The sequence below is a fragment of the Pseudophryne corroboree genome, chromosome 12, assembly GCF_028390025.1.
Source record: "Pseudophryne corroboree isolate aPseCor3 chromosome 12, aPseCor3.hap2, whole genome shotgun sequence".
NCBI classification, from domain to species: Eukaryota; Metazoa; Chordata; class Amphibia; order Anura; family Myobatrachidae; genus Pseudophryne; species Pseudophryne corroboree.
In genome coordinates, this window is record NC_086455.1 from 112290697 (window position 1) to 112305713 (window position 15017).

The 15017-nt window shown below is 45.7% G+C and overlaps 1 protein-coding gene across 7 annotated transcripts in view; it reads left to right on the top strand.

Annotated features, from left to right (window-relative positions):
- The window catches only part of RALGAPA1 (Ral GTPase activating protein catalytic subunit alpha 1), a 669595-nt gene that overhangs the window by 99410 nt on the left and 555168 nt on the right, over positions 1-15017 (top strand). For all 7 annotated transcript variants that reach the window (XM_063947861.1, XM_063947860.1, XM_063947862.1 and 4 more), the window contains exon 3: positions 1441-1490. In XM_063947861.1, coding sequence (XP_063803931.1) covers positions 1441-1490 — 50 coding nt within the window. The remainder of the gene's footprint in view (positions 1-1440; positions 1491-15017) is intronic.

The following is a 15017-nucleotide window of genomic DNA, read 5'->3' on the forward strand; positions in this document are numbered from 1 at the left end:
CCACCGGTATGTCACCGGGTGTTGGGAGTCCGGTGTTAGTATCCGGACCGCCGGGAACATGATTATATACCCTTCATAGCTGTGCAATAGTCTTGGCATGCTACTCTACTTGAACGCCCCTCCCTCAGTGTGCCAGATAACCATGCCCTTGGACTGTGAAAGCCATGGCAACACTTTTGGGGACTGCTAGATGACAGCAGGAAAAAGGTATGGAGTCAGCAGAGGTAATTGTGTTTGTGTGGGGCTAATGAAGTAAGCAAGGAGTTCTCACTGTAAGGCAGTGGTGCCCAAACTATGTGCTTTGGCACCCTGGGGTGCCGTGAGTCTCTTGCAAGGCTGCCTTGTAGTCCAGGACCAAATCAAACTATTTGTAGTCAAGGTGATAGGCTAGTGCAAGTGGCTGCCAATAATGAAACATGTGTACCATCAGAAGCACAACTCTGTACACCACTACATAACTGACCCTAAGGATGACAGGTAGGCTCAATTTACTTAATTACTTTTTTTAAAAAATTTTTATTTATTAATAAAAAACTTATCCTAGGGGTGATTTTAAAATAATGCTGTTACTCCAGGGCGCTGTGATTCAAGAAAGTTTGTGAATCACTGCTGTAAAGTGATCTGATGCATCTTATTTAAAATAGTGTTCTGTCTCTATGCCAGTATATTGTTGTGCCAGTGGGTTGTTGTTTGGGGTACATTTTCATATTTTTTTTTATCATGTTATGTTTTTTTGAATGGAGACTTGTAACTAATTTAGCAACCTCATTGTTGGGCAAATTGAGTACAGGTTAACAATACAAAGACCCCAATGCAGAAATTAAAAATGTGGTCCAGAGTCCCCACCCTTCTTCCTCAGCTTATACTCTATTAAGCATGCACCACACACATTATACCAGCGGTGAACTCGGGCATAAAAACTAGCAGTGCCCCCCGCAAACATTATTGGGGGCAGTTGAGTATTTCATGTTACAGTGCTTAGTGGGACCCTCCTCTCTGGGGTCTCAGGTCTCATAGTCCTATAGTCTAAAGATACATTATCTTTTGAACTGAAAATATATTGACGAGCTGCTAATTGCTCTCAGAGTTGGGGCGACTCCTCTAAACCTGAAATGAGTCCTGAATCCCATTTTGGACACCAGCATAGTACAACGATATTGGGATGGAAATATATGTAAAAATTCACCATTTATATCAAAATGGCATTAACATTGGTTATGCTTATATATATATATATATATATATATATATATATATATACATCTGATCTTATTTGATGCATTTTGTTTATTTGCTTAAAATGTACCTTGCATTTATTAGGCTATCAGCTGTTCAGTATCATATTACTAGAAATGTATGACAATATTTCATTGCGTTAGTTAATTGTGTGGCTTTGTAGTAAAAAAAAAAATGTAATTAAAAAATCTGTTTTCATTGTAGGTCATAAATCCCAGCGGGAGGAACTTGATGCCATCCTCTTTATTTTTGAAGTAAGGTAACATTTTTTTATTGGGGATGAAATACATCGGTTCCGGTTCCTCTGTTGTTGTTGGTCTGCACAATTTGATTTGTGTTTATACTCAAATTGGTCTGAGATAACTGTGATATAAGGAGCAAACATGCTGAGTTTGCTTGGTATCCGTTCTTAACGTTGGGCCTGGTCCCCAAAAGAAGGCAAAAACTAGAGGCTCCCCCATCCCCCCACACACAACAGTTGCCAGTATTACTTAGGCATTATTATTGAGGTCTGTGTTAAATCACTTGGCTGCCTGCACTCACAGAGGCACATAGTTCAAATTCCTCTGCTTGGTCTGTTTTCATTTTCCATTTTTTCTGTTTACACAGTGTTACACGTAACAGTCTACTTTCATATCTCGGCCGTGCCTATAATATTAACGAACTGGAAATGGCAGACCTCTAATAAAGTGATGACTGGGTAGTTAGGTAATAAAAATTGAATCCTGTAGTTCGCCACAGAGGGTAACGATATCTGACAAAACAGGGATGAATTGGGGATTGTTGTAGGATGTGAAAAAACAAGCAAACCTAACCTTTTTATTGTGTATGTTATCTTACTGCCCACTATTGGACACCTCCTCTTGCCAGGCCTTCAAAAATTATAATGTATGACTGATTTAAGTCAATACAATTTGGTGCGAGTTTGCAAAAGCAAAAAAACAAAAATGGCTCGCACAAGCCAACTTACACTTACTTGGGATTGATCCGATTTGTATTGTGGCAATAGCACTTTCATATGTAGGAATATTTATTCATTATTTATTGTCTAAATTGACATAAGGCCCCTACACACGGCACAATATTTTCAACAATGTGGGTGTTTCGGAACGTCACATGGTTTAACCACTTAACTGACAATTTTTTTCCCCTACAAACAGGATAACAATGGGATATGATAAAGCGACAGCGGATTTGCATCAGTTGGTCAAAGCTTTCCGGCCTCCCAGCATGCAACGGGCCCGTCCATGTATCTCCACCTCCTGGCTCAGGCACATCAGTTTTCTGTTTGGTGCGGCAGGAGCCGGACCATGGTCAGAGATCTGCTGGTTTTTAGCAGCCCTAAGCTTTCTTATTTTATTTTTATAGTCTTAATATTTTTCTGAGCAATCTTTCTAAACAGCATCTTATACGTACCTTAGAAAGAGTCGCTCCAACAACTCCGCCGGGTCGCGACAACGCTTACCCACAAGTACAGTGCTGTTTCGGTGGTTGTCTGTGTCGGATATACTAGCAGGTCCAGCAGACGTTACCAGGCTGTGGCCGGAGCACGGGGTGAAGGTAAGGCATCGGTTCCGCTTAGAAGGGGAATACGGACTCAGCCGCACTGTTTTGGGAAGAGACTACTAAACGGTCTTTGACGCGGCTGCCACCTTGTGTGCACCAGCGCTAGGCCTTAGGGATTATAGGCTTCAGGAATAGTATGAGGCCACGATCCCTAGGGTTGATGTCAGCAGTGGGGAGTCAGACGCTCTCCTGGTCGCCCCTCCTCCCGGTTCATGACCAGTTTCCTCTGAGTCTCCCACCGTGAACGGTTTCCCGTTTCCGTCTCAGATGCTGTACACGAAGGGGACCTAGTCGCAGCATAGGCTGCTGTGTGACTAGTGCATCTGTGTTCACTGAGCATCTGTGTTCACTATAGGTTCATGGAGCGGCAGTGTACACTAGTAGCGTCTGGATCCACTCAGCGTTCGCTAACGTATTGATCGGTCCTGGAAGCGAGGTGAGTCTCCCTCTATCCCACTCTACTGAGTACGGGTAATATAGCACGAAGTCTCTATCTACCTTTTTGAGTATGAATAGTAAGATAAGTGCCTATTGCATATGAGTCTGTATACATTTACTGTTGTTTCTTTCACAATGCGTCTAAATACGGTAGATCTGTTTAAACATAATTCAGTAATATGTTCTCATACATACTTGAAATGTAGTTGATGATGTGCTCATATTGCTTATTATACTAATGTATAACATGTCACTGACTGCTAGTGTGATTGCTGACTTTAATATGTTCTGTCAGTTTTGTTCTATTCCGATCCTCAATGCTTGTGCATGGGTAGGGTCAGATTGTATGTCACTTTAAAAAGCTTAAAGTGATTACAGTCACAAATTGTGTAGTACACTGTAGAAGTGTTGATTATTTATCATGTTTAAGAGCGGCAAAGGTGAGGAAGATACACTCACAGGAACACCAACACTCCTATCATGTTTGTCTTGCAAAACTGTGTTATTCTCTCAGGATCTGGTTCGGGATGGTTTGTTTGCAAATTGTTTTAGCTTTCACCAGGGGTTATTGAAAAATACAAGGCGGATTCAGGTGCAGGTTGATCCACCTAGGGCTATGTTTGCGCAGACTTTATCCAGTATAGCTGAAAGGATAATTCCTCCAACTCATGTACTGGGTATAGGTTACACGATTAACCCTTACATGCAGCTTCCCACCTGTGGTATATCACTTCCAGCAGCTGCCTCTCAAAAGAAACAGGCTGATAAGCCTGTGGTAAGTAAATCTTCATCCTCACTGGCTACACATGGTTCAGATGAGGATTCATCGGAGGATGAAAGCTCAATTAATTCTACTTCGGCATACGAGGAGGAGGAGGAAGGTCTCAGCTCAGTGGATATAGCTGAGTTAATTAAAGCAATGAAAGCCATTCTATCCTTAGAGGATTCAGCAGAGCCTGTGCTAAAAACCAAGGCATCTGTGTTTAAATGTCCCAAAACAGTTAAGACTGAGTTTCCAGGGTCAGATCATCTGACGGAAATCATGGAAGAGGCTTGGGCTATGCCTAATAAGAAGTTTAGAATTCCTAAGAAATGGAATTCCAGTTATCCTCTTCCAGTTGGGGATTGTTTAAAAAGGGGTGGCTCCTAAATTAGATACGCATGTGATTCGATTAGTGCGAAAATCTACATTACCTTTGCCTTCAACATCATTAAATGATGTCACGGATGGGAGAGTGGATGGTTTTCTAAAAAACATTTTTTCCTTGTCTGGGGCAGTCATAAGGCCAGCCATGGCTTTAGTTTGGATGGCAAAGGCAGTGGCTGCCTGGGCTGATGCATTGGATGGGGATTTTTCAATAGCATCTAGAGAGCAAAAATCCCTTATAGCACATATAAAACAGGCTGCAATGTTCTTGGAAGAAGCAGCATTCGATATGGGTACTATTGCCTCCAGGGCGTCAGCTACAACAATAGCTGCTCGTAGAGCAGTTTGGCTACGTACGTGGAAAGCTGATTCAGAATCTAAGAAGGTTTTGGAATCTTTGCCCTTTTCTGGGGATATTCTTTTTGGTAAAGAATTGACAAATATTTCGGAGTCAGACGCAGACTCCAAGAAAGTAAAATTTTCTTCCACATACAGTTTCAAACCTAAAGTTCCGGCTTTTCGGCCCTTTCGGTCTCAAGGAAAAGCTAAAGGTAAAAGTGATAGCAGGCAGTCCCAATACAACAAGTCTGGTAAGACTAAAAAGCATTAGGCTACCAGAGGACCAGTTGGTAAAACAGATAAGCCATCTGGCTGATGGTGCGGGCCTCCACCTGGGGGATCCCAGGGTGGGGGGCCGACTTTTTCAGTTTGCCCAGATCCGGCAGCAGTCTACAACAGATGCCTGGATGCAGGAAGCGGTATCTCTAGGTTATGCTTTTGCGTTCAAGTAGCACCTCCTTGAACGTTTTTTTTGTACTTTGCAAGTTCAGAAATTGCTTCAGTCAGGAATAGTCATTCCAGTTCCTCATGCACAACGAGGACAGGGGTTTTACTCCAGCCTGTTTTTAGTTCAGAAGCCAATGGGTCATTTCGGCCCATTCTCAAATCTCAAAGTGCTGAACAAATACATTTGAGTACCTCGGTTTCACATGGAGACTTTACATTCCATCATTTTGGCCATGGAGCCAGGGGATTATATGGTATCTCTTGATATAAAGGATGCTTACCTACATGTTCCTATAGCATCCTATAGCACTGTCCCATCAGTGCTATCTCAGGTTTGCTATCCTCCAACAGCATTTTCAGTTTCAGGCCCTACCTTTTGGGTTAGCCACAGCCCCCAGAGTATTTACCAAGATTATGGTGGTAATGGCAGCTTATAAGAATTTTTCAATAACTCGACGATCTTTTATTCCTGGCAAAGTCGCAGGAATTGATCCTATGTCATCTGCAACAGACAATAACGTGTCTGCAGAAACACGGGTGGCTCATAAATTGTGCAAAATCGTCTCTGGTTCCGTCACAGTGGATTACTCACTTGAGGGCTGTACTGGATTCAAGTCTTCAGAGAGTAATGTTACCTCTGAACAAGATATCCAAGGTTCAGTCAAGGGTTCAGGACTTGCTACACAGTCAAAAGGTATCCATTCACGCAGCAATGCGTGTGATGGGTTTGATGGTGTCAACATTCGACATGGTGGAGTATGCACAATTCCACTCGAGGCTTCTGCAGCGTCTGATTCTTGCCAAATGGAATGGGTTGCATCAGACAATAAAAACTTAGCCTGGTGGCTACAGACATCCCATCTGGACAAGGGTAAACCCTTTTGGATATCCGATTGGGAAATTCTGACGACCGATGCCAGTCTCCAGGGCTGGGGAGCAGTGTCAGGAAGGTTGTATTTCCAGGGGCAATGGACCAAGGAAGAAGGTTGCCTGCCAATAAATATGTTGGAATTTCGGGCCATATACATGGCACTGATTCAGGCAAAGGACATTCTTCAGGTAAAACCAGTCCAGGTCCGCTCGGACAATGCGAGGGCAGTAGCGTACCTCAACCATCAGGGAGGAACTCGCAGCCGAAAAGCAATGAAGGAGGTAAGTCACATACTAAAGTGGGCAGAACTTCATCATCCAGCCTTGTCCACAGTGTTCGTTCCGGGAGTCCTAAACTGGGAAGCGAATGGGCTCTACACCCGGAGGTCTTCCAGACTCTTAGTAGACATGTGGGGGTTGCCAGAGATAGATCTCATGGCGTCCTGTCTGAACAACAAAGTTCTTGCATACGGGTCAAGAACAAAGAATCCCAGAGCGATCTTTGTGCATGTGAGATGGGACTTTATCTGGCTTATGTGTTTCCTCCAATCACCCTATTACCCAGGGTGGTGAGAAAGATAAAGCAAGGAAAAGGTGCCGTTATACTAATGGCTCCGGCTTGGCCCAAAAGGCATTGGTACACAGATCTGCAGAGAATGTCGATTGATGCTCCACTTCTGCTCCCTCAATGTCCAGATCTACTGATGCAGGGTACTTGTTATCACAGACATCTGGATCGACTGTCTGTGATGGTGTGGCTCTTGAAACCTTTATCCTGAACTCAAGGGGATTCTCACAACAGGTAATTCAAACTATGCTCAGAGCAAGGAAACCTTCCTCAGCTCGCATTTATCACCAAATATGGCAAACCTATATTCATTGGTGCAGTGAACGGAAAATGGACCCTAAGTCTTTCAGAGTTTCCAGGGTCTTAGCATTCCTTCAGGCAGGAATGGATAAAGGTTTGAAGGTGGCTTCCTTGAGAGTGCAAGTGTCAGCATTGACTGTATGGTTCCAAAAGAAAATTGCCAACTTACAGGATGTGCGTATTTTTTTCCAGTGAATGCTGCGCATTCAACCTCCTCTTGTTCCTCCTACAGTGCCTTGGAACTTAAGTCTAGTCCTGAAAGCCCTTCAAGTTGCCCCATTTGAACCACTTAATAAAGTGGATCTTAAATGGTTGACAGCTAAAGTTCTCTTTCTTCTGGCTATGGTGTCAGCTAGAAGAGTATCAGATTTAGGGGCATTATCATGTCGTTCCCCATTTCTGATTTTTTATCCAGATAAAGCAGTTCTCAGAACTAGATCTGGGTATCTTCCGAAGGTGGTATCTAAATTCCACCTTAATGAAGAAATTGTAGTTCCAGCTTTCCAAGTACTGGGCCTTTCTGCGGGAGATGCATCGCTGGACGTGGTCCGTGCATTAAGGATCTACGTGGATCGTACCAGTGCCATCAGTACGACAGATTCTCTTTTCATTCTCTACGGATTTCACAAGAGAGGATGGCCTGCTGAAACGCAGACACTGGCAAGATGGCTTCGGGTGACGATTTCAGAAGCATATTCTCAAGCTGATCTCCCTGTTCCGGCTAATGTCTCTGCTCACTCTACTCGTAAGGTAGGTCCATCATGGGCAGCACAATGTGGTGCTTCAGCAGAACAGATATGTATGGAGCCACATGGTCTTCCATTAACACATTCTTTAGACATTATGCCATGGATACCTTTGCCGCTCATGACGCTGAATTCAGGCGAAGGATTTTCCTGTCCAATCAGGAGCGTCCCCACCACTAAATTGCTTTGTGAAATCCCATTGTTATCCTGTGGATAACCTGTGGACACTGCCGGAGAAATATACGTTATGGGAAGAACTTGCCGTTGATAACGGCATTTCTCTACAGGATCCACAGGGAACCCACCCTGACACATCTGATTTGAGGATCCTTTTACTCACAAACCTCTTCCTTCTTGTACGGAAGGGTGTGCATGTCTGTTCTTATCGCCTGATTAGGGCTATCTATGATGCTCCTACCTTGAGCTTTGTAATACAACGGATCTGCCTGAGCGAGGAGGCGGAGATATATGGACGGGCCCATTGCATGCTGGGAGGCCGGAAAACTTTGATCGATTGGTGAAAATCTGCTGTCGCTTCATCATATCCCATTGTTATCATGTGGATCCTGTGGACTTAGGAGAAATACCGTTATCAACGGTAAGTTCTTACCATAACGTATATGTTTTGAGTGAATTAGGTGAAGTACATGAATTTAATCCTATCCAAAATGATTTTAGTTAAAAAAAAAATATTTTTTGGTTTTCTAAAAAAAATATTTTTTTTAAACATCGATCAGAAACATCTCGACCATTGAAAACATCATGACCATCGCTGCTTTCATTTTGAAAGCCGGGACAGCCTCCTGGTACACAGGGGAGGAGGTTTGGGGCGGTTAATTTACACTCCCCAACGGCTGCCATTGTCTGCAGCCGCTGGAGGGGGGGATCCTGCCGTGCTGATTGATCAGCAGCACGAAAAACAGTAGGGAAGAGTGCGGGGAGGCAGAGGGACCTTCCGGTCCCTCTGACAGCAGCAGTGTAGGGAAGTTTCCCTACCCTGCCGCTGCTAACACTGTTTATCCGACTGGTCGCATGCTGTGCGACCAGGTCAGATAAAGTACTTGCAATCATGGTCGCACCTGATGCGACCATGCCAGGCAAGTGGTTAAAAAGTGCTGTGTATACGGTCGATAACGATGCCGATAGCAGGCCATTAGTCATCTCCTCAGATCTTTTGAACATGCATAAAGAATAGAGCATGGCCCTGCTCCCTGTCGTCGCTTGTCGCTCCCCGCATCTGCAAGTGTGAATGCACTTGCTGATGCCGGGTCCCGTCGCTCGCGATGTGTCGTTTGGGGACACATCGTGCCATGTGTAGGAGCCTATAGATTATTTGTTTTCACCTGAAGAGCAAATTTCTGCCAAAATTTCATGCAAGCAGATTTGTTTTCTTTGCCATTACAAGGGTTTACTCCATCATAAATGTGTAAGCTGTTCACCAGAGCAAATATCTGCTCTACCCCTTTTTCTTACCAGCTAAAAGGTGAAGTGCAGGAGGGTGCAGTAAGGCATAAGCATTGCAAATGGCTGGTTGCTGCCTCTCTAGAGCTAGAGGTATCGCTCAGCCGTGACATCAAATATCCTGGACTAGTGCCCTAGGCCACATGCCTTGGTGTTCTATGCCTGCTCTCCTTTAGCAGGAAAATGGCATAAATGTGATCTATTGTGCAGATAAAATGATTTACTTTTTTTTCATTTAATCAGATATTTTGACCCTGTATTGTGTTTGCCCAAGAGGTTGTGTACAGTACATATTTTTGCTACAGATTCCACAATTCTTGTGTGAAAGTTATGGTTTATCATTATATTTATAAGACACTGCAGCTCTGAACAGCCATGTACATGGGAGGGGGCTTATGCATTGATCACCTATTGGGGGCAGTTCAGGGAAGTATGAGGTTCCATCAAAAGGTAATGTTACTCAGCTCTGGTCTGCACACAAAAACAAGTGAGATATCTCTAACGTCCTTCGTGGATACTAGGAACTGAAGTTTACTGTGGGGTATGGAGCGGTCCGCAGGAGCACTGGCACATAAAAAAAAAAAAAAAAAACTCTGCTGTGTGCTGACTTCTCCCTCTATGTCACTCCCCATGACTCCGTCTTAGAAAATGTGCCCAAGGAGCTGGGTGAACATTCTCAGAGCTGCAAGAATGTTTTCTTCAGATTTTCTTTGTTATTTTACAGGTACAATGAATGACATTCAGTGTACCTGCTTCGTGGGACTCAGGGAGGGAAACGAACCACCTTAATAGAGAGTTATTGGTTCGTTTCCCTGCTGACAGGACACTGAGCTCCTGCGGTGCTGATCCCACTCTGATGGAGAGAGTGAGCCCACACCAGCAGCATATGCCACCACCCTGAGCATAATGCAGAAGATCACAGATTCCAATTGTGTGGTGAGTGAACTCCGGGAATCCCGATTAGCGGGTCCCCGGTGATATGTGGCGGCATGCCAGGGCGGCAGTCCCCAGCTCCGGCTCTGGCACCCGCTGGTACCTAGACACTGGCCAGTGAGATCCCCTGTTGCACACACGGGCCCTAAGAGAGAGGATTTAGACTGTCAGGGCTTACCGAAGAGCAGGACCAGAGCAGCAAGAAGCGCCATTTCCTCAGTGAGACTGCAGCTGCTGACACTACCAGGCTTCCTCATCATAACCAATAACCACTATCCACCACTGGAAACATAGTGGGGTGTTAGACTGGCTGGGGAGCACTGTAAACAGCAGTGGAGGCTGCACAAAGCACCAGAGGTGATATATATATATATATATATATATACATATATACACACACACACACACACACACACACACACACACACACACACACACACACACACACACATCATATCCAGCTTAGGCTGTGTAAGTGTGCTGATCCCCTTTTCTCCCTTGACTCGCCCCTCCCTGGCTCCGGGTCACTGCTATAGGGGCTGGAATTAGGCTGTAGCTGGGTATTATTATTAATCTGTAATTGTATTATCTGTTGTTATAGGTGTGGTACTTAGCAACATGTCTGCTAGCAAACCTATGTGTAATGTATGCAGCATGCTACTATCATCTCCAGATTCCCTGCGGTGTACCCAGTGTTCAGTACCCTCACTGGGTGCAAGTATTGGGCCTGAGTGGGTAGAGTCTTTTAAAGCAATATTTGCAAATATTAATACCGAATTAGCCACTGCTAGGCAGGAACGTCAAGCCCTAAGACAGTCTATAGACGCTGGAAGGTCTGCTCCTAGCGATCTCAGACAGGCCACTCAGGCTCCTCTGAGGATCCCCCACAAGCGTACCCTCCCTCAGGTGCAAACTGACACTGATTCAGAGTCGCAGGATTGGGACGAGGGAGAGGTAGATATGGAACAAGAAGTTTCCTTAACTCCAGGTGTTGAGGCCCTCATTTACTCTATACGTGAAGTGCTTCATATGCCTGACAAGGAAGCAGACATGCAGGAGGAGTTACACTTTAATGTATTACCCAAATCCTCAGCCACATTCCCAGTGTCTAAGGAATTGGACACTTTAGCTTAGCAAGCATGGGTGAACCCAGACAAGAAATTCCTTATCCCTAAAAGGGTGCTGAATACCTTTCCTCTTCATACAGAGGACAGGAAGGTGTGGGAGAATCCACCTATGGTTGATACTTCTGTTACCAGATTATCACGAAAATTGGTACTCCCAGTACCAGGGGCTAGTTCTTTGAAAGAGCCAGCTGACTGCAAAATTGGGAATACTCTCAAGTTATTATATACGGCAGCAGGGGTAGCCCCACGTCCTACAGTGGTCTGTGGGTGTATTGCCAGGGCCATAGTAAAATAGTTGGAAGCTGCCATTACAGGTTTTGATACTCTTCCTCAGGAAGATATAATTACACTGATACAGCACATACAGGATTCGGCACAATTTATGTGCGAGGCTGTGAAGAAACTCAGTCTCATTCACGGTCGTACAACGGCTTTAGCGGTCTCAGCTCGTAGAGCTTTATGGTTGCGACAATGGTCGGCTGATGCGGATTCAAAGAAGGAAGTGGAAAACCTCCCTTTCTCTCACATCCTAGAGGATGCTGGAGTCCACATTAGTTCCATGGGGTATAGACGGGTCCACCAGGAGCCATTGGCACTTTAAGAGTTTGAGAGTGTGGGCTGGCTCATCCCTCTATGCCCCTCCTACCAGACTCAGTTTAGAAAATGTTCCCAGAGGAGCCGGTCACAGCTAGGGGAGCTTCATAGGAGTTTCTTCATTTTTTTAAATTTTAAAATAGTTTAGGCATAGGGAGGCTGCTGGCAACAGCCACCCTGCTTCGTGGGACTAAGGGGGGGAGTAGTGTCCGCCCTAAGGGGTCTGAGCCATTGTCTACGCTGACAGGACACTGGGCTCCTGAGGAGACAGATCAATCGCCGCCACAGGGGATCGCTCACCCCAGCAGCATGCCGCCAACCCCCTTACAAAGCCAGAAGACTTCAGTGGCGAGTGAGTCACCGAACCCCTGGCAAGCGGGGAGCTGGTGTGAAGATGGTGGCAACAGGGTAGGGAGCGCAGTACTGACTGTGCTCCGGGGCTCAGCGGTACAAGGTGCGGCGCTGTGAAGGGCGCCCTTAGCCAGCACTTACACTCTAAACTGGTCACACAGCCTGTCGGGGACCCTGGATCACCGCCAGCAATATACCTCAGGCCAGTATAATTTCAAACAAGAGCGGGAGCCAGCGCCAGAAAAGGGGGCGGAGATTCTCCTCAGAGCGGACCCAGCAGCGTTCAGCGCCATCTTTCCTGCATGCAGAGCCGCTGACAAGGGAGAGCTGTCCCTCTAATTCAACTCCAGCTATCTGTATGGTACCAAGGGGTTGTTGAAGGGGGGGAGGCGGTGTAATAGACTGTGTAACCGATTAAGGTACACAGTTGGTGCTGGTAAAGGGTATCCTTTTATCTTTGGAAGTGCTGTGTGTGGGTTGGCTCCAAACTCTGTGTCTCTCTTGGCATACTTAGGGTGGAAACTGTGCATTTCCCTGTGTGTGTGTGTGTGTGTGTGTGTGTGTGTGTGCTTGTTTGCTCACAAAAAGAACCATGTCTAGGGACTCTGTGTCATATGCTGCAGAGGATATGTCCTCTCAGGATGATCCCATTCTATGTAATCAGGATTGCACTGTTTTAGCACAGATTCCTATAAGAGAACCGGAGTGGTTATCCTCTATTAAAAGTATAATTTCTCAGATTTCTACTAGGGTAGCACAAAATTAAACTGCAACTGAGGTTTTGCAGAACTCTATGGCTGTTTGGTCCGGGTCGGCACCTTCAGGGCCTCCTGGCACTCACTCTCAAAAACATGCTCTTGTCCAGATTATGCAGACGACACGGATACCGACTCTGATACGGTAGACGGTGATGGGGACGTGCTGAGGGGGGCGGTATCTCTTGCAAAAGGGGTGCAGTTGATGATTGAAACCATTAGAGATGTGTTAAATATTGCCGAAGCAATACCTGAGCAGGCTGAGGAGGCTTACTTCACGGATAATAAGAAAGCCTCGCTAACCTTTTCTGCTTCAAAAGAGTTAAGTGCTATATTTGAAAAATCTTGGGAATCCAGACAAAAAATTCCAGATCCCAAGAAAGGTTCTGGTTGCATTCCCCTTCCCTGAGGAGGATAGGAAAAAATGGGAAAACCCACCCATAGTTGACGCATCTGTGTCCAGACTGTCAAAGAAGGTGGTTTTACCTGTTCCGGGATCTGCCGCGATAAAAGAACCGGCTGATCGCAAGATTGACACTACGCTCAAATCCATATACATGGCTTCGGGGGCGATATTACGTCCTACCATTGCCTGTGCATGGATTTCTAAGGCTAAAGTAAAGTGGTCTGGCATGTTACTTGAGGAATTGGATACAATGGATAAAAGTGACGTTGAATTGTTCTTACGTTACATACAGGATTCTGAGGGATTTACGGTGGAATCCATGAAAGACCTGGGTTCGATGGCTGCAGGGATTTCTTCCATGTCTGTCTCAGCTCATAGAGGACTCTGGCTGCGCCAATGGTCTGCTGACACGGAATCCAGGAGAGGTGTGGAGAACCTACACAGGTCAGGCTCTTTTTGGGGAAGAGCTAGATGCGTGGATTTCCACGTCAACTGCGGGTAAGTCACCTTTTCTTCCTTCAGCTACACCTGCTATGAGGAAACCTTTTTCTTCAGCTGCGTCACAGTCCTTTCGGACGCCTAAAACAAGAAGTAACAAGCAGCCCAACACCTTCTTTAGAGGAGGTCGGGCAAAATCCAAAAAACCTGCTATTGCAGGCTCCCAAGATCAGAAGCTTACTTCTGGTACATCAAAATCCTCTGCATGACGGTGGACCGCACGGCCTGTTGGAAGGACCAGTGGGGGCAAGGCTAAAAAGGTTCAGCCACGTTTGGGTGGCGTCTGGCCTGGACCCCTGGGTGCAGGATATTGTGTCCCAGGGGTACAGGCTGGAGTTTAAAGACCTCCCACCTCACCGATTCTTCAAATCAGGCTTACCATCTTTGCTGGCAGACAGGACTATCCTACAGGAAGCCATCCAAAAATTGGTAGGGTCACAAGTTATTGTCCCAGCTCCACCTCATATGCAAAACAAGGGTTATTATTCATACCTTTTCGTGGTACCGAAACCGGATGGTTTGGTAAGGCCAATTTTGCATTTGAAATCGTTAAACCCCTATCTGAGGGAGTTCAAATTCAAAATGGAATATCTGAGAGCGGTGATCTCAGGTATGGAGGAGGGAGAGTTCATGGTTTCCCTTGATATCAAGGATGCGTACCTCCACATTCCAATTTGGCAGCCCCATCAGGCTTATCTCCGATTCGCACTGTTAGACAGTCACTTTCAGTTCCAGGCACTGCCATTCGGTCTCTCCACGGCACCGAGGGTGTTCACCAAGGTGATGGCAGAGATGATGGTTCTCCTGCGCAGGCAGAGTGTGAACATAATTCTGTACCTGGATGATCTGCTGATAAAGGCCGTGTTCAGGGAGAGGTTGTTGCAGTCCACTGCTCTGACGACTCGACTGCTCAGGAATCACGGTTGGCTCCTGAACCTTCCAAAATCACATTTGGAGCCGACAAGGAGATTGTCTTTCCTGGGTGATGATCGTCGACACGGAAATGTAGAGGGTGTTTCTTCCACTGGAGAAAATGTTAGTGATACAATCCATGGTGCGGGATGTCTTGAAGCCATCCCGGGTATCATTTCATCGGTGCATTCGCCTTCTGGGGAAGATGGTTGCCTCCTACGAGGCTCTACAGTACGGAAGATCCCATGCTCGACCCTTCCAGCTGGATCTCCTAGACAAATGGTCGGGATCTCATGTTCACATGCACCAGAGGATACGTCTCT